Source organism: Odocoileus virginianus, chromosome 16 (genome assembly GCF_023699985.2).
Source record: "Odocoileus virginianus isolate 20LAN1187 ecotype Illinois chromosome 16, Ovbor_1.2, whole genome shotgun sequence".
Taxonomy (NCBI): domain Eukaryota; kingdom Metazoa; phylum Chordata; class Mammalia; order Artiodactyla; family Cervidae; genus Odocoileus; species Odocoileus virginianus.
The window spans coordinates 9,416,733-9,441,570 of record NC_069689.1 but is presented as its reverse complement, the minus strand read 5'-3'; the positions used below and the strand labels follow the sequence as shown (position 1 = coordinate 9,441,570).

The 24,838-nt window shown below is 45.2% G+C and overlaps 1 protein-coding gene across 3 annotated transcripts in view; it reads left to right on the top strand.

Moving 5' to 3' along the window:
• The window catches only part of RCOR1 (REST corepressor 1), a 118,253-nt gene extending 94,302 nt beyond the window's left edge, over positions 1–23,951 (top strand). The window contains exons 4-12 of one of the 3 annotated variants that reach the window (XM_020913538.2): positions 1,268–1,320; positions 2,685–2,846; positions 3,451–3,569; positions 5,993–6,071; positions 10,226–10,420; positions 15,531–15,608; positions 15,857–15,914; positions 16,759–16,985; positions 19,861–23,951. In XM_020913538.2, coding sequence (XP_020769197.2) covers positions 1,268–1,320; positions 2,685–2,846; positions 3,451–3,569; positions 5,993–6,071; positions 10,226–10,420; positions 15,531–15,608; positions 15,857–15,914; positions 16,759–16,985; positions 19,861–19,902 — 1,013 coding nt within the window. In that variant the 3' untranslated portion in view covers positions 19,903–23,951. Of the gene's footprint in view, positions 1–1,267; positions 1,321–2,684; positions 2,847–3,450; positions 3,570–5,992; positions 6,072–10,225; positions 10,421–15,530; positions 15,609–15,856; positions 15,915–16,738; positions 16,986–19,860 lie in introns of those variants that run through there. The other 2 variants (XM_070477785.1, XM_070477787.1) reach the window with 2 other exon arrangements.
• The last annotated feature ends 887 nt before the right edge of the window (positions 23,952–24,838 follow it).

Genomic DNA, 24,838 nt, shown 5'->3' with positions numbered 1-24,838 from the left:
CCTTCCATCATTTTTCCGTTGTTTGGCGTAATTTACTCTGTTGTGAAGTAATAAGCAAGGGACATACTTTGAAGCATTTCATCCCCCAATTAGAAAAATCACCAGTTTCAACTTTGGGGACAAACAAGGGCCTTTATCATTTACTGACTCTCAGGTAAATTGGAATTTTACTCTATTCTGAGTGGAGTAACCAGTCAGTTTGTGAATATATTAGATGTAAAAAAAAAAAAACCCAGAAGATTAGTGCCTTACTATTAAAATGCACTACATGTAGTTACTGTCTGAATTAAACTGGGTCTTTTGTCAGTGGAAAAAAATCCTCCCTGGTATTAGAATATATGCTCATGAACTTTAATTCTTTCTCAGAGTTGATTTCTGTTTCCTACTTGGCGGTCAGTTATACCGCAGTTGGGAGGATGGTGTGGCGTAGCTGAATCGCATGCTGAGACTAGACGCCCTGACTCTCAGGCGTCTTCTGCTGGCTGTGTCACACTCAGCTTGTCCCCTCAGCTTGAGTCTGGTCGTTGCCCCTGGAAAGGGAGATCTGAGGGAAGGGCCTTAGGACTGGAAGGGGTGCGTGTTTCCTGCAATTCTGTGCTACCTGTGTTTTCCTTTCTGAGTTTGTCTTATTTTTGTAGTTGATAAGGAGAGTCACACCAGGAGTATTAGGAGGGTGGTCCTTTTACTGTTCTGGGAGAAAGCCTGGAAAGTGTAGAGGGGACGTGGACCCTCACTGGGGTGGCAGCTGGTGGAGTGTGAGTCTGTCAGTTTCCTCGTGTTCCCTCAGTGCTTGCACGCTGGCACTTGCCGCCTTTTGCTGGACTCAGTGCTGTTCATGGGATTTATCTCGTAGATTTTCTTTAACATAAAAGTAGGTTGCTTGCTTTTCAATCTGAGACTAAACCCCCATTTCATATTTCTTTTTATTTATAAATAATTATATTTTCAAGTACCAAAGTAATATTTGCTTATCATAGAAAATTTAAGTAGAACCTTGTTTTAAAAAAAAGAAAACCAGAATCATAACCTCACCATCCAGAAATAAGTACTGTGAGTATTTATTTGTTCAGCCACTTCTCTGTGAGATTTATATATGTAAGATCCATAACGAAATGACACTGTGTAACTGTTTTGTTCCTATCTTGTCTTTATCTTTATTCTCATGCATGGCAGGCCTGAAATACATATATAGTCAATATCAGTTCTGGCGCCCGTAGACTGTGCCCTGTCCCTGCTCTTGTTTACAGCCTCCTGTCTTGTTTTTCAGTGGATGAATACATCGCCATTGCCAAAGAGAAGCATGGATACAACATGGAGCAGGTAACCGTGTGGTTTTGTTGCTGGTAAAAATGGGCTTTGTAGCTCACCTGTCAGGTGCCTCACGTTCTGTGTGTGAGGCAGCACGGCCTCCTCATTAGCCATGTCTCGTGGTTCCTGGCCGTGCTCCAGGGGCTCTGACCCGCTTGTTACTGCCTGAGATGAGCAGCGGAGACCCTTGGCCTGGAGGGTCGGCAGCAGCTCTTAGTGGGTGCTTGGCACAGTGCTTTCTTACGTGAATATAGGATTTGTTTCTTGTTCCTGTGGTTTCCTGACTCATGTCACACTCAAACCTACTCAGACCCGTTTTAATTGTTTTGAATCATTTTTCAGGTTGTAAAATTTTACTCAGGTTTTAAGAATTGTTTGGAGCCAATTAATGAGAAAGCCACAATGTTAATTTTTCTCCAGAAACATGATATCTTATTTCAGCCTTATTTTTAGGTACAGTTTTTTTTCAGATTATCACCTTAAGTTGGATTAATACTTTCCTTTGTATTGATCTAGATTTTACAGCCTGTAAATAATTTTTTTTAATTTACCCTTATGCCCAAGGATACCACTAATTTTGGTTGCATAGACGTGGACCCTTTCTTTCTGCCATGGCCTCACTTTTGGTTATTTTACCTGGTAGAACTATTAGGGAAGCCAAGGAACTACAAGAAGGTAGTTCCAGAATCTTTCAAAGCAAGAAATGTATGTCTCTTTCTCCAAAACCTGCTCTTGAACCTCACAAAGCTGCTTAGAAAATCATTAATTTTTCATTTTGTTTAGAAAGTGTAACTATTATTGGGTGACTGCTAAGTGCACTTGTATGAAATTTGTGAGGATTTTATTCTCCCAAATTATGATTATTTCCACTTTAAAATAGAATTATGGGGAGTTTTCTTAGAAAAGTATTCCTGAATTCTCTTGTTTCTACTTTGTTCCTTACTCATTTGTTTTTTTTTTTTCCTTTTTGAGCTGAAACCCAAAACTCTTAATGTTTCAACTTTTTGGCCAAAGAAAAACAGTGGTGTGCTTTTTGAGTCACTTTCTCTTTCATGTCCACTGGCACTAGAGTGTGACCCTTTTACAAGTGCAGGTTCCAGAGCCCACTGCTTCTGCCATTGTCCACTGTAACCATCAGCAAGTTACTGGGTTTCTCAGGCCCCTGTATTCCAATTTGAGTCATGAGAAGAGGGGGACTTACCTTGTAGGGCCTGAGATGAACAAGTTAGTACACAGAAGGGCACGCAGCAGCAGTGTCTGTGAGTTCCCATGTGTGTTTGTCGGGGTGTAAAATATGCTCCCTTTTGCCAGCCTCATTCCCACGATGTTTTAGTCACGTTGTTGGTCTAAAAATTTCACTGGTACTATTTTTCTAGGCTCTTGGGATGCTCTTTTGGCATAAGCATAATATTGAAAAATCATTGGCTGATTTGCCCAACTTTACCCCCTTCCCAGATGAGTGGACTGTGGAAGATAAAGTCTTGTTTGAGCAAGCCTTTAGTTTTCACGGGAAAACTTTTCATAGAATCCAACAAATGGTGAGTAGGTGAGAGCACTGTGTGTGCGCCAGCCCCCATTCCCCTCCAGCACCCCGGGAGGGCTGTCCTCCTCCAGTATGAATGTCCTGTGTTAGTACAGCGGGAGCTGCTGGGTGGACGATGTGCCCCAGCCCAGCCCAGCTCTCGGGGTAGGACTGCCCAGAGTGTCCTGAGAGAAAGGGTCTCTGATGGTGAGTGGGTGAGGCGCAGCATCGGGGGCCCTGTCTCCCTGAGGAGTTCTGCTGATCTCTCACGTTTTAGAATGGTATTTGGTGGACTCCTACCATGAACGCTGACTGATGGTCACGTTAGTGCTCAAATGAATTCCTTAAAAAACAACCTAGAAGTTATGTTAGAAGCTTCAGCTGTGTGAAAACCCTGATTCATCTTAAAGTGACTCCAGTCTTTCATGGGCCAAGTTTCACTTGCAGTCAAAACTTCAGTCATTTGAAACCGTATCGATGAGGGTTCTTCTATGAATTCAGAGAAAAATGACTGTGACTTATAACATTTCTGAATATGTGAGCGTGATCCTTATGAAATATATGTACACACATTTGATCTTTAAAGATTAAACCTGAAGCAGCTCATCTCTTCCGTCCAGCTTCCTGATAAATCTATAGCAAGTCTGGTGAAGTTCTACTACTCTTGGAAGAAGACGAGGACTAAAACCAGTGTGATGGACCGCCACGCTCGGAGACAGAAGCGTGAGCGGGAGGAGAGGTCAGTAGGCGCGGGCGGTGCCCCAGCCCTCCAGGGAGCGCTGCCGGCCCCGGCATCTCTAGGAGCAGGTGGACACAGAGGAGAGGGAAGGGGCCAGTCTCCCCAGGGCCTTCAGGGTGGGCCCAAAGCTTACACAGAGGAGCTGCGCTCAGGGTGTTGCGTTCTGAAGGCATCTTTCCTCAGCACTCTGCAGTCACAGTGAATGAACTTCCCCACACGTTCCTCTCTTCCCCTTAGGGGTGTCTCCTTTAGCAAGAAGGAATCTCTCACTTCTGGGGTTGAAATTTACTCATGTACTTCTGCAGGATTCAGCTGACATGTTTTTATGTCTGATTTGTTAAACATCTGCAGTTTAGATTTCCTTCCTCCCTTTCTCGACCATCTGTTCTGTGTATGTGAGCGAGAGCGTGGGTAGGGGATCCTTTTATGACTTCTCTTTTTTAATTTATTTTTATTAATTTATTTTTCCCTTTATTTTTATCAGTCGGAGGCTAATTACTTTACAATATTGTATGATTTTTGCCATACATTGACATGAATCAGCCCTGGATTTACATGTGTTCCCCATCCTGAACCCCCTCCCACCTCCCTGTGACTTCTTTATAAGGAGCTTAGTTTTAAGGACGGCTCAGGGTGCGGGACACACCTCAGACACCACACCCTCAGCCTTCCGTACGGCAGAGGTGTGGACGCGGCTTGCGCTTGCCCACGGAAGTGAGTTCTGCTCTCAGTGAGAGGCCTGCTGGTGGGGTCCATGCACTCATTCCCAGGCCGCTGTCTCCTTAGGTCTGAAGACAAGACACAGAATGGGTTTTGTCTTAGTGGGAATATAGGTGGCTTTTAAAAATTATGTTTTCTATAATATATTACTTTTATAAATTAACAATGCAAAAATAAAATGAAGGAATAAAATAAACTCTATGATCTTCATGGCCCTGTCTCAGGAGAGTGTTTTATGATTTCAAATGAAAGGAATGACTTGTGGGGACAAGTCGATAATCGGGTGTCACTTCTGGAGAATTCTAAGGTCTGGGCACAAGTATAAAATGAGAGCAATGTGAAGAACATCTGCAGAGCTCTTTCCAGCTGTAAGATTCTGTGAAATTGTTGACCTTGACAGTCTGCATATTTTTTGGTCTGTATCACATGTAACTAGTGGGTCTATTTATGGATCAGTACTCCCTGTAACCAAAGAAAAGGAGCAAACTATTGAATTTGTTTTTAGTGTTACAGCAACTTTTGATTAACATTTTTTGTTTTTATTATACCTTAGGCTTAATTCACTCTTTGTGAACTTAATCTATTACTACAAACAGGTGCAGTTTACTAAGCTGAAATCAGAATTAAATCTAATAAAGAAAGATTGGGGTTGTCATCCTTGAGGGTGGAACCGTAACGGTTTGGCGGACGTGCCCGGGCTCTCACTTTGCGTCCGTCTTGGGGCGCTCCATCTGCCCTGGGCGCCGGCGCCACCGTCAGGAAGCAGACGGAGGGGGGCATGGGCCCCGGAAGACCCCAGGAGACGGCTGACTGTCTGGTGGGACCTGCCTGGGAAGGGAATGGCAGGGCCGGGGAGAGTCCCCTCCGCCCCAGCCCTTTCTGCTCTCAGCACCTTCCTCAGCCAGAACTGCTGACAGTGCAGGCCTGGGCAAGGGAGACGAGGACGGGGTGCCAGGTGGGCATCCCACCGGGGCGGGCCCCTGAGACAAGGGGTGCTGACACTGGAAGCCCTGAGTGCTGTGCCGCCAGCCCCGCTCAGCTGGCTTAGCTGCGGGCAGACAAGCCAGGTGTCTGGCCTCTGGGAGCCTTCATGCTCATTTTTTTGTAAAGCTCCTACCTACCACAGAGCTTTTTTTTTTTTTTTTAATACTTCATGGAAGAATATAAACAAAAGCATTTGAAGTTCAGTATCAGTGTGAGCGTTCTTTTTGAAGTTCACTTTGAGTTTTTCACACCACCAGAAACCTTCTCCAGTTCTCAGAATTGTGTAGCTGTGGGTACACAGATGGGACATGAGAATGAGTTTTTACTTGTGGGTGAATTTATTCTCAATATCATGAGCCTGTATTCTTGAATAATTTCTCAGTTATATCTAATGATCATGTCCTGGTTCTCTACTAGATAATTAAGGAGAATTAAAGTCTTAAATTTTATATTTTTAGTTGAGAGAAAACACTTTACAAATGTAAAGTGACAATGTTCTAAGCTTGGTTTGGGAGATAGAAACCTATTTCAATAGCTTTTTTAATCATTTAGACTAAAAGAACTATGGAGTTGGTATTTTATTTGAATTGTAAAAACATTTTTCTCAACATTTTGAAAACATATACTAGTTTTATATTAAATCAATTTATTGCTTATATTTGCATATTAAATAGAAGTAGCACAAAATAATCTTTCAGTAACTTGTTTTTGTCTTCCAGTGAGGATGAACTGGAAGAAACAAATGGAAATAACCCCGTTGACATGGAGATTGACCAAAACAAGGAAAGCAAAAAGGAGGTATTTTTTCCCCTAGTATTATTAAGACAAACAAATTTCATTTACTAGTTTCAAAGTAAAGCATTCTTTTTCCTTAGTCTACTTAATATGTTAAGTGCCATGTAGGAGACATCCCCAGTGGCTTTAGACAGTAAAAGCGTCTGCCTACAATGCCGGAGACCCAGGTTTGATCCCTGGGTTGGGAAGATCCCCTGGAGAAGGAAATGGCACCCCACTCCAGTATTCTTGCCTGGAAAATCCCATGGACAGAGGAGCCTGGCAGGCTACAGTCCATGGGGTCACAAAGAGTTGGACATGACTGAGCGACTTCACTTTCAGGAGACATCATGGTATGTATGAGTATGTATGTATGTATTAACCTTGCTTTATAGAACTTAAGAGTTTTGTTTGCCAAGAAATATAAGAAAGAAAGCCTTAAAGGGGAAAATGGCATTAATGAGAGGTTTTCTGTAGGGTAGCAGTCCTCACTGCCCTCTTTGCTGGGCGCTCGCTCAGCAGGTTAGGAAGGGGCCTCTTGCCCTCCTCTCAGCCCTGGACCTCCTTCCTCCTGTGGGCGCCCAGGGCCTGTGCCCTCTGGGTCATGGAGAAGCTTTAATCTCTCATGTTTTAAAAACCATGATGCCAGAGGTTTTTAGTCTCTCGATTCAAGAGGCCCATAAACCCCTACAATTATATATGACTTTGGGGGATATATTTATAGCATTTATTTATTATAAACTGTTCACTGAGAACAATGGGGTGTCTGGGTGATCTTAGCCTTTGAAATGGGGATGATAAACTTGAATTATTTTGCTGATTCATAACTGAATAAAGCACACATGGGGTCCCCAAGGACCCTCTGAGGACACCAGGCCTTGTCACCATGGCCCAGTGGAAACCCCCCACAATACAGACCTGCCTGCAGGTGGTCCTTGATGCGGCCCCCACCACCTGGGCAGAGGTCCCAAGCCCCCTGGTGTCTGTCCACTGGAGTCCCATTCAGGCTGGAGTGTGGAATCCCAGCGTGGGTATTACTTGTACATGTGTTTAAATAAGTGTCTGTAGTTTCATTAAAATCTAAAAGGTTTTCTGTCTCAGAAGGTACTGAACTATGAAAAAAACGACGAAAGAGTCTAGACATACCTAAACTAAAAATACACCAGTAATAAATTCTTTTTTATAGATATGTAGGAAATATAGCTAAACAAAAGGGAAAAAATGAAAGTGACTTATAATATCATCACCCTTTATCAGGGCTTCTGGATGGCTCAGCAGTAAAGAAGCTGCCTGCCAATGCAGGAGTGAAAGTGAAAGTCGCTCAGGCTTGTCTGACTCTTTGCGACTCCATGGACTATACGGTCCACGGAATTCTCCAGGCCAGAATACTGGAGTGGGCAGCCTTTCCCTTCTCCAGTGGATCTTCCCGACCCAGAATCTGACCCAGGGTCTCCTACACCACAGGCAGATTCTTTACCAGCTGAGCCACCAGGAAAACCTGCCAGTGCAGGGGGCATGGGTTTAACCCCTGGGTCAGGGAGATCCCCTGGAGGAGGAAATGGCAACCCACTCCAGTACTCTTGCCTAGAGAATCCCATGGACAGAGGAGCCTGGTGGGCTACAGTCCATGGGGATGCAGAGAGTCAGACACAACTGAAGTGACTGAGCATGTGCCCATTATCACTGTTAACATTTTGGTGACACTTTCCAGATGACCTCCTTTGTAAAATATATATGTGTGCCTGCTCAGTCATTTCAGTCATGTCCGACTCTTTGCCACCCTATGGACTGTAGCCTGCCAGGCTTCTCTGTCCACGAATTCTCCAAGCAAGAATACTAAAGTGGGTTGTTGTGCCATATATATAGTTCCCTGTGCTATATAGTAGGACCATGTTTTTGCATTAAATATATAGTAGCTTGCCTCTGCTAGTCCCAAACTCCCAATCCAACCTCCTCTCCCCCCAGCAACCACAAGTCTGTTCTGTATGTGATTCTGTTTGTTTCATAGACAGGGTCATTTGTGTTCTATTTTAGATTCCACATATAATAGGGTCATTTGTGTTCTATTTTAGATTCCACATATAAATGAAATCATGTGATACTTGTCTTTCTCTGTGTTGCTTCACTTAGTATGATATTCTCTCGTTGCATTCCTGTTGTGGCAGATAGCATTGTTTCCTTTCTTATGGCTGAGTAATTGTCTTCCGCTCTTCCCCAGTAGCAGGTTGGACACCTTCCATCCTGGGGAGGGTCTCATCTTTCGTTGTCATATCTTTTTGCCTTTTTATACTGTTCATGAGGTTCTCCTGGCTAGTATGCTGAGCTGGTGGTGGTTTGCCATTCCCTCCTCCAGTGGATCACATTTTGTCAGAACTCTCTGCTATGACCTGTCCGTCTTGGGTGGCCCTACACAGCATGGCTTGTAGCCTCATTGAGTTACACAAGCCCTTCACCATGATACGGCAGTGATTCCTATATATATGTGCCACACCTTTTTTTATCCATTCATCTTGTCAGCGGACACTTGGGTTGTCTCCATGTCTTGTCTATTGTGAACAGTGCTGCTGTGAACAGAGGGGTGCATGTATCTTTCGAATTACAGATTTGTCCTTATATATGCCCAGGAGTGGGATCACTGGATCATATGGCAACACCATTTTTAGGTTCTTGAGGAATGTCACTGCTAAACCTGGATATATTTTTATATCAAACATATTTGTATGCATAGCAGTATGTTTGTTATTCTATCATACAAATCTTTTATAATTGAGTTAATTTATACAGATTTTTAAGTCTTTTTCCCTATAATTAATGCTGAAATCTGATATCATAGCTACATATTTGTGCACTTAATTTTTTCCATTAGAATTAATTTCTGAAAGTTGAATTATTGAGTCAGAATGTTCTAGATATATTCTTAAGGCTTCTTTTGGCATAGTATATTATTATCAAATAGGAAACTGGTCATACCTTCTGGATGGCACTCTTACCAGTGGTCTATATGAGTGCCCAGATCATTTTAAGGATTAGTTAAATTACATTGTTTGCAAAATCAAATTGAACTTGCAGTTTTTAGTAAGCTTTGTTTTTGATGCATTGTTATTTATTAGGTATTCAGTGGAACATTTTAAATGAAAGAGAAGAGGCTTGGTTTTATATTAATTTCCATAATTCTTATTTACATAGCACAATTTCTAACTTGAAAATAAAAATTATTAGTTTCTTAGTGTGCTAAGATGTATGAAAACAGACTTGGTCAGTAGGTGATCTATACTGACCAGCACTGTGCTATTATAGAATATAGATTATTGCTGACTCAGATTTTTATGTGTTCTTTATTACCACTTGTTTGATAGCTTATTGCTACCATCATAGTCTGTATGGTCTTTTTATCTGTCTTAACATGTGAAGCAACAAGCTTGAATGTATTTTCAGCTTTACCAGCCAGTGTTAATAGACTAACAAGATGAGATTATAATTAGTTAACCTAAACTTCTTGTTAAGATGGTTACCAATAAGATGATATCCTTTCCTTGCCAAGATGTGAGTGCATTTCATTTCCAAAGGTTTTGGTTTTAGAAAGAGCATTTTTAAAAATAAGCAGCAGTCACACATTTCTAAATGACAGGTTATAGTTTTTGAAGCAGGTTACATGCCATGAAAAGTGTGTCATCCCAAAAAGGGGGTATATAAACAAGTTTCATATTGAAGTTTTTATTTTTATAACCTTCTATAAAGATTTAAAGAATTTAAATAGATCCTTATACATGTGCTGAATCATTTTTTTTTCCTTTCTGTGGCCATATGTCTGTCTACATTGCTAGGGACTGTTAGGATGAAATCATTCTTTATTCGTATATACACAGCTCACCAGAAGGGAGCACAGGTTATTTTTTTCCCTCTATTCCTCCCAGAAGCTGGGAAGCTGGGAATGCTTCTTGTCAGAGGTTTATAGAATAAAGATGTGTCTGTAAAGAAAGGAAGTGGAGTCCACTTTGAGTTGTTTATTTAGCTAGTGTTCTTTGTCTATTAACTGTGTTTTAGAATTTGTGGATGGTTATTTTGGTGTGGCATGGTATTTGTCTTAGATTGTTCGGAGCCATGTTAAAATATGCTTATTGCTATTCATTTGGCATTTTAATTTTTTCAGTTATTTATCAAATATGTGTACCATGCAGGTGCCCCCTACTGAGACGATTCCTCAGATCAAAAAGGAAAAACATAGTACTCAAGCTAAAAATAGAGCAAAAAGGAAACCTCCAAAAGGAATGTTTCTTTCTCAAGAAGACGTGGAGGCTGTTTCTGCCAATGCCACTGCTGCTACCACGGTGCTGAGACAACTGGACCTGGAGCTGGTGTCAATTAAACGACAGGTGCCATGCACCCCATCCTGGCGAAGAGTGCCTTGCAGTGCAGCCGTGCTCTCGCTGCTCACTCACTTCACAAATCTCAGAGGGGTGTTCTGTTTCTAAGGAATTGGACAGAGGCTCTTAAGCCCGTTGATTTTTTTTTTCTCCTAACTTAACCATGAAATTGAAATTTTACATATCTGTATCGATCTAGATACTGATCTCAGTGATTTTCATAACATGAACACACCCACGTTGCCCCTGTCTGGTCAAGACCTGGAACCTGGTGATCTCCGGCACCCCATTCATCTCCCCTTAGTCCCTGCTCCTGTTTCACTTTGAGTTTGGGTTGTCTCCCCTTGTCGGCTGTTAACACTGGATACAGACAGGAACGTGGCTGATGTGCCTCTCGGTGCGTTGTGTGTGTGCTTGTTGGAGACACCCCTCGGTGCGGTTGCCAGGTGGTTAAGCGTGCGCCTGTCCAGCACTAGAGCACTGTCTCCCAGGATGGTTGTGCTGCTGTGTGTGAGTGTTGGCTGCACCACTGCAGGATTTCCTGATCGTAGCGCAGCTGACTTTTGGGGCCAGATAACTCTTCTTGCGGGGAGTTGTTCTGTGTCTTGCAGGACATTAGCAGCAGCTTTGGCTTCCACCCACTGGACACCAGCAGCACCTCCCCCCACTGCTCTGTTGTGACCATGTTGTGGAATTACGGGGCTGGCAGGGGGTTGTCTCACGTTCCCATTTGGAGGCCTGCCTTTTCACTCACTCAGTGGTATCTTTTTTTTTTTTCCCCCTTAGTATTTGTTTATTTGGCTGCACCAGGTCTTAGTTGTGGCATGCGAATTCTTAGGTGCAGCTGTGAGATCTAGTTCCCTTACCAGGGGTCGAACCTGGATCTCCTGCATTGAGAGTGCAGAATCTTAGCCACTGGACTGCCCCCAGTCCCTCCTAGTGGTATCTTTGATGAACTGATGCTCTTCATTTTGAGGTGGTCCAGTTTCTTGTTCTTGTCTTGTGTGGTGGGTGCTCTCAAGTTCTGTTAGGAACCCTTCCTGAGGTCATGACGCACTGTGTTACAAGCTTTGTTTTGCCTTTTGATCTTCAGTTTACCTGGCGTGTTTTTCTTTGTTGTTACGTGTAGGGTTGTTTTTTTTTTTTCACATGACTATCTAGTTTACCAAGCACTATTCATTAAAGACTGCCCTCTTCCTGTCAGAAGGCAGTGGGACCTTTGTTTTAAATCTAGTGTCCATCGTGTGTATGGGTCGCGTTTGGAGCTGTGTTTGTCCTTTCTTCACCAGCACCGCGTGGTCCTGACGACACAGGTTATAAATGGCGCTTCGTGGTAGGGGAGTCTTCCATCATTGTCGTGGATCCCTGCCCTTGTTTCCATATAAAACTTAGAATCACCTTCTCAATTTCCAGAAAAGTAACTCTAGTAGAGTTTTGATTGGGATGGTGTTGAATCTATAGATCAAGATAGAGAGTTAACATCTTCTTACCCAGGAACGTGATTTGTCCCTGCACTTCTGTGATCTTGTTTCTTCCAGAATTTTGTGGTTCTTGGTGGGAACAAGTCTTCGGTTTCCTTCATTAGAGTTACTCCTACATGTTTGGTACTTTTTTGGTGCTCTTGTAAAGAATAGTGCTTCTAAAATGAATCCTTTCCTGATTATTTGTGCCTCGTGCGGGAAATGACTCATCCTTTTGGTCTGATTTTGCACAGAAGTCAAACTGAAAAGTCAGCCGAGTAGCCCAGTGTTGTCCTTGCCTTAGTCATCTCCCCCTACCCCCACCCTGACTTCAAGGTGAGCTGTGGACTGGCAGTTCTCGCTGCTTGGACGAGATGAGAAGAGCAGGGTGGCCTGCTGTATGGCCCGTCTGTCCTCTGGTGCAGGAGGCACACAACCCAGGACCGAGCCAGCCCCACGGACTCATGGGCTTGGCCATCTGTCCCAGCTGCTGGCAGAGCTGTATTCTAATCTTAGGAGAATCAGTTAATCTTTCTGGGCCTCTTCTCAAACAAGGAGATTCATCCTTGTCTGCCTGATGGTACAGGATGCATGAGGACTTGGCACGCTGCGTGTGTGGGGGGAGGGCTCTCCGGTTAGGGCTGAGGCTCCCCTCTGCGTTTCATCTCCCTCTCCCGGGGCTTCAGGCCCGCAGCCAGGTGAGTGTCTGATGCTGGCTGTGCAGTATCAACATGGAAAAGGGATGAGGCCCTTTCGCACAGAGCTGTTAGTGACTCTGTTGTCTGGTAGATAGAGAGCTTTCAGTTTTCAGAGCCAGGATCAAGAGCAGGAATGTTTTATTTGAAGGTAGCTGCCCAGAGTTGACATTACGAAAGAGTGAATTCTCAGTCTTCAGTTACTGGGAGGTGAGGCCTGTGGTTTGCAGTCTGCAGCCTTTAGCTCTCCTGCCAGCTGCACTCCCAGACGTCCATGGCAGTCAGTCACACGGTGGGCCTTGTGTTCTGGGCGCCCCCACATCTGGTTGTGTATCAGGGACACATTCATCCAATGGTAACAGAAAACGTGACTAACAGTGGCTCAAACTGTGAGCTGTTTGTTTTTTTTTCTTTTTTTAAAATAGCAAGAAATTCCAATGTTAGTGGCTGCTGATTAGTTCCTCTGTTCAGCGCTGCCCTCGGAGGCCCCAGGTTCTTCCAGAGTTCCCTGCATCCTTAGCTTCTAGGGTTTTCATCTTGCTTGTGGCCTCATGCTGGATGCTGCAGAAGCCATTTCATCACCTTTGGGTCTGCATTCAGGGCAGTAAGAAGAAGGGGGACGCGGAGCTGACCCTTCTGTCCCTTTCAGCAGGAAAAGCTCTTGCCTCCCCAGAACCTCCTAGATGTTCTATGTGCCAGGGCTCTGCAGCCCAGCTCCTCCCAGCTCCAAGGAGATCCTCATTCGCTGTCAAAGATACAAGTGGGACGGGGACTGGGGACAGGTTAGCCAACAGACACTGCCTGTTGCATCAGGACTTGTTGGGTGGAGGGAATGAAAAGGTCTGACGTTAGAGAAGAATCACCCAGTAAAGCAGGAAAAAGAAAGTTATGTTCAGCCAGGAGCCCTTGGTAAAACACCAAGCCAAGTGGACTGCTTTGTTTGATTCTTTTTTCCATGCTGGTTGCTTTCTTATCCTGTCTTATCCAGCTGGTTGCCACTCTGGCTTCCTTTCCAGTTGGCATAATTCTGTCAACTAACCCCTATTCTTACACTGATTAGTAAACACAAATGATTAGAAGGCCTGTAGGTAAATGAGAATATTGAGCTAACTTTTAGTTCAGAATTTGTGGATATTTTACCTTGTAGCCACTCATTTAATGTCTATGCTTTTTTATCAAAAACACTGACTTTTATCAAAAACACTGTTACTTAAACAGATTGGTCTCCTTGGAAGATGCATGTCACTTAATCCCAATGCAATATAGATAGATAAATCTCATGCACTCTCTCAGCTTTGTATCATATATTATAAACAACCAGCTAGAATGAATAGAGTAACTGGAGTGCCTGAGGAGAGGGCGAAACATGGGGTATTTTAGACCCCTGACTTGAGAATTTGCTCATTGCATGTTGGAAGTTTCTAGGCCTCATTTTCAGAATTCAGGGAACATAATCTCAGTGCCTTGCAGTATTTTGTGGGTTGCTGGTAACTGCAAGGTCTGAGAAGAATCTAAGATTGTGCTCTTTATTATCAGAGAGTGTTCTGTTAAGTAATGCTGGTCTGAGAGCTTGGAATTACTTATTCTGAGTAAGTTTCAGATATTTTCTTCTGATTTATACCTTTTCAAAATAAACTAAAGCAAATTTCAGTAAAGCACAGTCAGAGTTTATGGTTTTTACTGTAGAGTAAATTTTGTGCATGTTTCCAGTATTTTTCTTTTCAGTTGCTTTTGTGTTCTGATGTGGCATTGTTATCAAAAGATTGGGAGTGGGCTGCATGTCTGGTAGACTTTGAGGCTCTTACTAAAGGCAGACAGGGTCGGCTCTGGTCCGTAGGAGTGCTGGTCTTATTTACTTGCCTGCTGGTCCCATAGGATCAAAAAATCTTTCCTGTACCCCTGCCCCCCCCCGCCCGAAGCCTTTAAACCTTTGAGAAGTAAAACAAAGAAGGAAAGGATCTGTGAAACTGGCAATTGATGAAATGTAAGTAGTTGAAAGTGGGATTTTTGAAAATTGTATAAGTATGAAAAGTTTTTAGAGAGACAAATATTAGAAGTGCCCATATGACAGTATCTCCACTCATCTCCCACCTCTTCCCTGGCTCCGAGAGTGCTGCTTTTCTTCATTTTCCTAGGGCACTTTCTGCTCACAAAATGTTTTTGATGTTTCCCTTGGGAAGATGAATTTGTTCCTCTGCTTGCTTGCTTATTTGCTCAAGTGATCTTCAAGAATGAAAATGCCAGGGCCAGAGTTCCCCTGGTGCTTGGCACAGAAATTCCCTTCTGCCTAGAGAGGAGTGAGAAGGGCCCTATCTGTGACCCAGCTTGCTCAGGAGTCTGAGCAGAATTAAGGAGCATCCCTGAATTGATGCAATGGTTTGTCCTGTTGTGTCTTTCTTTTGATTAGGCAAGCTCAGTGAAAGATTAGGTCCACTGAATCAAAGCAAGAATGTGGAAAAAATAATTTGTGAGAAAATGAAGAAGTTACAGTTGCTCAAAATTAAGCTCGTGGAAAAATAGCATTTTTCCCCCCCTCCCCATTAAAGAAGTCTGAAAGGTGGGCTTCTGCCTTCACCCTGCCTGCTCTGTGCCTTCAGCTCCATTCTGTATGGTGGGGGCCCAGGCGCTGTGTTTGGTGTCAGACTCAGGTTGTGTCTTCTGTTGCCCAGGTGGACACCTGTTAACGAGCTATTGGATTAGGATTGTGTGTGCAGGAACCTTCTTACCACCATCCCTTTCTTATTTGTTCCTTGTCTGTTGCCTTCAGCAAGTTAATTAGAACATCTATTAATTGTTAGCTGCTCTCAAAGGATGCAATAGGGACCTTGTATTTGGGGCTGTCGTATAGACTAGGAACTTCTTTCCTTTTGGTTTTTTGTTTCTTTTAACTTTCGTAGTTTTGTTTTCTTTTCATACCTTTATAAAAGTCTTTCATTTTTAAAACGAGAATCTTGTTTCTCTTAGATTCAGAATATTAAACAGACGAACAGTGCTCTAAAAGAAAAACTTGATGGTGGAATAGAACCATACCGACTTCCAGAGGTAAGATTATGTAAATATCATCTTTGAAGTTACACCCGAGTTTATCTGTTTAAGAATTTACTTGTTTAATTTACTTGTTTAAGAATTTACTTGTGTCTCCAGTACATATCTCCTAGAAGGAAGGGTATAGACATCATTTATTATAACCCTAGTTGATGTTAACATTCTGATAGAAGATTGATTAATCCTCATAAGGACATGCCTGTGCCTAAATGTAGTATGCTAACAGGACTCATTTGGATGTCCAGGTCATTCAGAAGTGCAACGCCCGCTGGACCACGGAAGAGCAGCTGCTCGCTGTACAAGGTAGGAAGCTTGTAAACAAGAAGCTCTGCTTGTAAACAGAGAGCTTAGGCAGAGCAGGCGCCTCAGGAGGGAGTTGTGCCCCAGCCTGCTCCCAGCACATCGCTCACCTTTTAACAGACTCCTGTGAGCTTATATTCTTCTAGCGGACATCATATTAGCTGAATTTCTGCATTCCCTTTGGGCTTTGCTTTTTTCCTTTTTTACATCTCACAAGATGTAAAAATTAATCTGGAAGTCTCGATGTCTAAAGGCATATTTCATTTTAGCAGCTGCTTGTTTGATTCTGAGTAGTCAGAAAGGGCAGATTGAGGGTTAGGTCTGTAAGGTTGGAGGTGTTCTAGTCCTGGGACCCTGGAAAGGCCAGTGTGGAATGTCCACAGCACAGGATAGCTGCTGGGTGACCTCAGCCATACCATGTGGTGTGTGGTGAGAAGGTGCAGACCCTACATGACAGGTCATGCAGACTGTGACTGATCTTGCACATGGACCGTGTGACCGGCCTCGCTCGTGGCCCATGTGACCGCTCTCACACACGGACCGTGTGACTACTTTTGCTCGCGGCCTGTGTGACCAGTCTCGCTCGTGGACTGGTCTTGCTTGCGGACCATGTGACCGGTCTCGCACGTGGACCGTGTGACCGATCTTGCACGCGGCCCGTGTGACCGGTCTCGCTCGTGGACTGCCGTGCTGCTCTTCCAGTTGGTTTCTACGCTAAGATAGTGTCTGCTGTTAGGAGGCCCCATGCTGCCTTATCTGGATCAGGGGTGAGTCTCAAGTGTGTGTGTGAGTGTGTGTTTTATTATTTTTCTCTTGTGTTGAAAAAGACACTTTCTTCCATCCTTAGCCATCAGGAAATACGGCCGAGATTTCCAGGCCATCTCAGATGTGATTGGGAACAAATCAGTGGTGCAAGTGAAAAACTTTTTTGTAAATTATCGACGCCGCTTCAACATAGATGAAGTTTTACAAGAATGGGAGGCAGAGCACGGGAAAGAAGAGAATGGTCCCAGTAACCAGAAACCTGTCAAGTCCCCAGACAGCTCCATCAAGGTGCCTGAGGAGGACGACGAGGTGAGTCTGAAGGAGCTGGTCTCTGCAGGATTCATGCTCGACCTCCAGTTACTGTCTTTCTTCACTGATGACCTTTTCCAGCTGTAGAAGTAGATTTAGGCTTCAGCTGTGTCAGTAATGACTCTCACCCATAAATGCTGTAGTATATGTTGACTTTAGTCACTTCTTGGTCACTGTGTACGTTATTCACATTTTAACTCCTGGACAAATTCTTAAGTCCACCCTGCTTTCTCTAGCCACAGAATATTTCACATTATCAGTATTTCCTTAAATACAGTAACCACTTGGCCCTAAGACAGTAAGTTAGAAGTGCCTTGAGGATCAGTCGTGTGAAGTGTATGTCATCCCCCTGTGAGGTGTGTGAGCTCACAGGGGCATCTGCAGGCTCCTGGCGTGTGTCTCCTGCCACACCTCCAGCCTGGCTGCTGTTGGGGGCCACCGGCTGAAGGACTGATGGGGACAAGTCTAGGTCCGGGGTTGCCTGGCATTTCCAGAGTGGAACTGACACTCCTGTGACCTCCTGGGTGGTGGCACTGAGTCTGCTGACCCAGCAGGCAGAGATTGAGGGGAGATTGCTGAGGCTGCAGGGGCTGTCTGCTGCCTGCCTACTTCCTGCATGCTCACCCTTCCCCACAGACAGTGCACAGGGCTAGGGGATGGGAGTACACAACATCCACTTTATTTTTGCACTTGTTCACTGACATAGTAGGCTTCCCTGGTGGCTCAGTTGGTAAAGAATCCACCTGCAATGCAGGAGACCTGGGTTTGATTTCTGGGTCAGGAAGATCCACTGGAGAAGGGATAGGCTACCCACTCCAGTATTCTTGGGCTTCCCTTGTGGCTCAACTGGTAAAGAATCCACCTGCAACGTGGGAGACATGGGTTTGATCCCTGGGTTCAGAAGATCCCCAGAGAAGGGAAAGGCCACCCTCTCCAGTATTCTGGCCTGGAGAATTCTAATGTGAGGATTAATTTACTCATCACTTTATCATCAAAATCTTCCCCAAATGAGGCAGGAAGGACTTGAAGTTACTTCTTTTGTGTTGTTCTGTGACTCTTTGCTCCCAGAGCCTGGCTGCAGAACTTGGAGGCCCCCAACCTGTGTGTGCATGAGCCTTGTGAGGAGGGTGCCCTGAGAGCACAGCTCCGCCAGCCACCCCCAACCCCCGCGTCCATGTGCCAGTTTGAGAAAGGGCCTTGAGGCATCTACACCTGTCAGAAGACGTAGTTTTAAAAGCATACTAATTTTATTAGACTGTTTAGATTTTGCTACCAGAAAATATTTGCAGTTGTGTGCACAGTCTCTAGTACTGGCAGTGTAGGTGGTTCCTTGACTCACACCCGCCCAGCCCAGCCTGCCCACGAACAGGACAGCATAGGAGCAAAAGATGTGTTTTTATCTTGGGGCAGTGACTTTGTCTGACAGCTAGTTGCCCTGTTAACAACAGATTACCTTCCCTGAAGTCCTGGACTCAGTTCAGGAAGCATTGAGAACATGAGGATTACTGGGGAAGGGCCATTAGAACTTGGAGAATGAAAGCTTTCTTCCAGATCTGTTTTCTGACTTAAGGCTCGTGAAGCAGAAATGAGAGGAAGCTCAGATCTCTTCCCTCTTCAGGTTTCATCATAGCCGGCCCCAACAGAGTTAGCATGAAAAATGGGATCGCAGGCTGAGGACCCAGAGTCGTCATCATTCATGATCCGTTGATGTGGCTTAATCTGTCAGCTGACGTTTCCTCCTGTCTTGCTAGCTCAGAAGGCCTGTCCTTCCTTTTCTTTAGTCCCTTTCTTCTTATGCTTCTTAAGGCACCAGGCCTCCTGCTTTGCCGCCTTGGTTTTCCAGTCTCTGTATGTTAGCCCGCAGAAGGAAATTAATCTTTAAGGACCAGCTGCTTCTCTGTGTCCACCAAGGGCCTAAGGGAACTGGCTAATTGTCTGTCTGATCAGTGCTCAGAACTTAGTGTGTTTGTAATTTCTCCATTTCTGTGGAGTCCAGCAGCTAAGAAAGATGTCTGCTGGAGTCCAGCCTGCCCGAGGGTCTTACCTGTTTATGCAGTGCAGACAGATTTGAAAAGTTCATGGCTGTCTGTTAGCTATGGGCTTTCTTCCTTTGGAGCTGAGGAGGCAGAGTAGCCCGCGAGGGTTAAGCGTGTGAGACTCAGGGCTCTCTGGGGAGGGGCGGGCACAAATGGGGTCTGGGGAGGTGTCAGAAAGGCATGGAATGACGCTGAAGGTGACTGGTTTGAAGGTAAACATTCTCACTTAAAAGTGTAGAGAGATTGAGTGTATTACTATTAAGGAGAAATTGATTTCATTAATAACAATTCTCATAAATTGGGATTTCACCTGAAGGCACAGCTGTTTTCAGATTTTGGACTCTAAGCTTGGCTATTTCCTTAGAAATAAGACACCACGGGGGAGCAGCAAGCTCTGAGACCCTTGATGATCTTGAGGCCTAGGTTCAGCAGTCAGTCTTTAAAAATAAGAGTAGAGAATTAGAAAGGCCTGTGAAGTTTAGAAGATCCTGCGATCTTTATGTTGTGGCTGTCTGCTGAACAGGGTGGGTGCCACACATCCCCGCCAGTGGGTGCTGGGACTCCCAGCAGTGCGCCTGCAGGCCCTGTGAGGTGGGCCGCAGTGTTGGGTACCTTCAGCTGACAAGGACCCTGATGACTGGCCCCGGACACACAGCTGGAAGGGCAGAGTGGGGCCTGGAGGTCCAGGCATGTGGCCATGGAGGCCTACCCACCTGCTCACGCGGCCTGGTGCAGCCTCCACCTCCGCGCCCTGGCCTGGGAGCCGCGGGGCCGCTCCAGACCAGAGTCAGCAGTGCGTCCCGGTGACCGGTCTGTGCTTCTGTCTCCTCCTTGCTCAGGCTGCTTCTGTCCTTGACGTCAGATACGCGTCTGCCTCCTGAGACGCTCTGGTGGCCTGAGCGCTTGGTGTGGACGCCTGCATTTTCCAGGATTCAGGTACCTCCAGACTTCACCCAGCCATCCGCATCACAGCTCTGTGGACAAGCAGCTATTACCAAAAAGGCACACACTCGCAGTCCTGGGCTACACCTGCCTTAATTCTCCGCTCGTTCCTCGTGTGGAGCCGCTTCCCCGAGAGTTCTCTGTGTCTCTCGCTCTGCCTCAGTGTGGGGATCCTGTGGCCTGCACGCTCCTGCGACACCGGGCCCGCCACCCCCACGGAGCCCCGGCCCACCTACGGCAGCTCTTCCCCGTTGGCGGCTTTGGAACAAGGAGTCAGTCAGAGGTGCGACTCTGTTCCTGCATGGCCTGCAGTCCCTACTTTGTGCATAATGTACTTTTCAGAATAACTGACCTGTTGGCCTTTTGGGAAGTTTCCTTTGTTCTTTTTTGAGGCATCCACCTAAGTGATATCATGCTTCTTCGGAAATCCTGCATATTGGCGACTGCGTCATAACCTTTAACGTGCCAAACAGCTTGATACAACTCCCCTTTCCCTCAATGTAGGTATAATTATGGTCTATAAATTCACTTGGCTTAAATCTCTCCCCTCTCCTGCCCACGTGGTGGAAAGCTCATTCTCTGCACTGTCCTTGGAGGATCGTGGACCCCAGCACTCGCTGCCTTCAGCATCGTCACCCCAGGACGGGCACCACCCCGTCTCTCCTTCCCCTGCCCGCCCCCAACTCCCAGAGTGTCCGTACACGGTACCTGGTGCTTGTACATTGGGAATTGGTGCCTTCTCCTTTCGGCAACCATGTTTTCAACCCTCTTTTCTGTTTCAGTGTCTTAATTCTTCTTTAAAGTTGATTGCTTGCCAAAGATGACATCACTGAGATGAGGAGATGGGGAGGCCTTGCTGCAGGTGCTTGACAGAGTGCAGACACTCGATGTCACGGTGGGTGGTAATAAAGGGCATGAGGCTGGCTGGCAATGGTCTTCTCAAAGCTCCGTGCTCTTTGAGCGCTGTCCTCTTGGTACGCCTGGCCTCTTGCCCGTCTCTCCACGCAGCCTCTTGTCTGTCACGTGCTGGCCATGCAGGCATCCCCCCTTCAATATTACAGAACAGGCAGGGATGTGCTCGGTCACTGGTTCTAGTGAGTTCAGGTGGGAAGAAACCATCTGCAAAGGGGTATGTGATGCCTTTTGGTTGGGCTGGGAACAAGTACAGACATTTAACAAATGTTCTAAAACTTGCAGAATCACTTTTATTCTCTTGCCAGACCGTGGGCCTGTGGAGGGGCTGAGGGTGGACTGTGCCATGCCTCCTGGTGTGCCCCGTTCCCTGGCCCGTGGTTGGTTCAGTCTGCACTAAATAAGTGGAAGGAGCTTTTTTGTTGTTGGTTTTTGCATCAATGAAGTATTTTTTGTGCTTTCAATACCAAAAAGAAAAAAATTCCAGATGCTTTAAGGCATAAACAATTCTTAAGAATTTGAAATATGCAATTAAAATTTGTTGTTTTGACTCCCACACACCTTGCTTTTTTTTTTCCCCTCGCTTTTTTTTTTTCTCTCTCTTTTTTTTTTTTTTTTAAAGTCAGCTGATTTTCTCTTTAGGAAGAAGGTCAGCAAGACACCTAGAATGTTTGGAATTGTACTTCTTTTTTTGAAATCTGGAGAAAGGTTATCAGGAGGGGAGTGATTCGGGCCTTTTCTGGTGCCCATCCCCTGTCCCTGCACGCAGTGTCTGTGGGTCACGTGAGGGCTGGTGAGGAAGAGCCTCCAAGGAGCTGGGCGCCCCTGCCGCTCCTGCCAGGCGGGCAGCAGTCACAGCGGTCACTCTGCAGGGCCCATTCTGTCTTTGTCCTGAGCCTGCCGCCTAATTGGAACATGGCAGGAAAACACGGGCAAGAGGTGGCAGGAGTTTTGCACGTTGCCGAAAGAGGATGGCAGGCGTGAAGAGGCTTCTGCTGCGTCTGGCCTCTTCTCTAGACCTCCTTCCTCGTTAGAGAAGCAGTGGGCACCTTGCTGCAGCGCTCTCTCTGCCAGCCGTGCTTCCTCTCTTCACCCCCAGGCTCTTTCCCTCGAGAGTCGATCCCGCTTGGCAGTGCTTCCGGGCTGGTGCTGGTCTGTGCTGAGCAGCAGGCACACCAGCAGGGCCAGGCCCGTCTGTGCTCAGACGTCCCCTGACCTGGCTCCTGGCAGCAGGTGGTCTCCAGTCCCGAAGAGTCACGGTGCTGGTGTACTTGCCATCATGGCCACTGAGTTTTGGCTTTCTCGCCTTGGGAAAGGGGTGTGTTATTTTCATTTGCTAGAAGGATAAAAGGTAGTTGTCTTTGCCTGACTGCCTTCGTTGTAGTTTCATGCATAAGATAGCACTGTGTTTTAAACTGTTTCATTACACTGTCTTTGCAATGATGTTGTAAATGCAAGAAATCACTTCCCTTTAGAAGCGAAGTGGTTTGGTGTTATTTATGGGACGACCCTTTTTAACATACCAAGACTTGGGTGCGTCAGCAGGTTGTGTTTGGATGTGTAAGGGTCCATGATGACAGCTGCTTCAGATGCAGTGTTCACTTAAGCTTTGTCTTCTTAAAAATTAGCAATGTGAATGTCATAATTATATATATTTTTTGTGGAAAATTTCTCCTAAGTTATTGTGCAAAATATAGTACCATTGAAGCAAATGATAGTTTACCTTTTAGTTTAGAAATCCTGAAAGATATAAATTGTATTGCATATGCATTAAAAGTTTGTTTTATTTAATTTTATGTAGATGTGTAAAGTGTTAGGTAAACATTTTTTCACTTACTCATTTGAACACCTTGTTACTTGAATATTGTTTTGACTGGTCTGAAACAGTGATGGATTCTGTAGGATCGCTCCGTGAGCAGGAAGCAGCCCCACCTGCTCTTGCTGAGCGGGGAGCCGTGGGGAGGCAGCGCCCAAGTCGGCCGGACCCTGAGGTTAGTGTAAACCGCCTGCCTCCCCGTGTCATCTCCGTGCATCCGTGCCTACCAGACATCATCAGTTCCTCAAGATGGCTTTGGATAGTTTTTAACCTGCCAGATCCTTTGGTGGTCGTAAACCTCTGATCAAAAAATGAGAAAGAAAAAGTAGTTGAGTTTGAAAAGCTTGCTGTTACCACACACCACTCTAAGTGTGCTCGTTGTCACTTTAATTTCAACTATGCCCTATTTTTGTCTTTCTGATTATCAGATTGTACTATTGGTATAATTGCATACCAAAAATAAGCCAAATAGTGCATTACACTAACTGGATCCCTGCTTATATGAGCAAAGGTCGGATGGAGCCAGCTCACCCGAGAGCCTCGTGTTTCTTGTCTAGCCTGATCTAAACTGAGTGACCCCGGATTCAAGCTTGTGATATCAAGTAAGACTTTATCTCAAGTTGACTTGAGGTGGTTAGCTAATTTGAATCTAGTGATCTTGTGCAATGCTCAAAACAAATCCTCTTTCTGCCACTCCCCGGATCTCTGCAGCTTTTCCTTCTTATAGTGAAGCACAATTGCAGTAACGTTACAGTCCAGCGAAGGAAGGTCAGTACAGCCTATGCATGTTGTATGATAATGAGTGTTTACAGCCCTTCTCCTGAACTCAAGTCTGTCCTGGAGCAGGTGGTATTCCATTACGTAGACTTACCAACTTTGCTAAGTGCTTTTTAGATTGCTTAACAATTTTTTCAAGATTTTAAAAGATGTATAAGGTTAAGTTTGCAAATATAATGGAAATGCTGTATATCTTTTGAAGTGATAAAAATCCATGTTGGAATTTTAAAGAAAATATGTTGTAATAATGCTGTTGTAAGTAATATTTTAATGTCTCTTTTTGCCTGTTTTCTATTTCAGCACATTCATTGTGGTGAATGTTCATAGCATTATAATTGCTTAGCCATTGAATGATAACATTTGTTAGTAGAGACTGAAAATTTTATTTGTGAAACTCTGCAGAATTCATTTTTCTATTTCCAATATTTGCTGAAGTTAAATAAAAATTTTCAAGCCATTGATGTAATAAAATATGAAACAAAAGACTGTTCTGACCCACCAGGCCCCATCAAAGCAGCACCCCACCCTGACTGACACCAAGTGGGTTTTCCCTGCCTCTTGCCCGGGGCCTTTGGGTTTCTGAAAGCATCCGTTCCCCAGCACTGCACGCTGTGGGAGCACACAGCCAGCGGTGCTTTTGTTTTTAACCATTAGATCTACCTGAACTACATTTTTTATTTTATAATATATGATGATATTATGGTTGGGATCAAATCAATGGACATGAATTCGTTATGTTTGTGATAGTTGAGAACTTAAGTGTGTAGGTTTGATTAGAGGAATTTTTTTCCTGTTGGTGGTTTTTCTCTTCTTGGCTCCACTGGGCTTTGACTCCTGGCTGCCAGCCTCAGCACAGACTCGGGACTATGACAGAGAAGAGGCGAGATGACTGCTTTTGTTGCCTCTGGTCAGCCCAGTGGACACAGCCCAGATCTCAGCACCTCACTGAGTCACATGAGGACTCTGTGAATGCCCCGTGGCCGTCTCTGTGGTCCTTTCTAGCCAGAATGTAGGATTTGGTTAGATAATGCTTGTATAAAAATCAGCCTTGCCTCACACAACATGTAAAACACGTGGGTCGGCTTGCTCTGTGTGGTGACTTCCCTTAGTGAATGGGGTTTGCGTGATGCTGCCAGGGGGTGGCCCCTGGGAAAGGAGCTCAGAGGCTCAGAGACCTCAGCCCGTGTCTCTGGAGGCGACTCTGGTCCAGACCCAGAGGGAGCCAGTGCCAAGGCCAGAACCTGGGCTTTCCTCCAGGAGACGGAGGGAGACCAAGAGGGTGTGCGGGCGGGGACAGAGGAGGCCACGTTGGCTGCTGGGGTGGGCCCGGTGAGGGCTGCTTGGGCTTCTGATGAAGTTCCCGCCCCTCA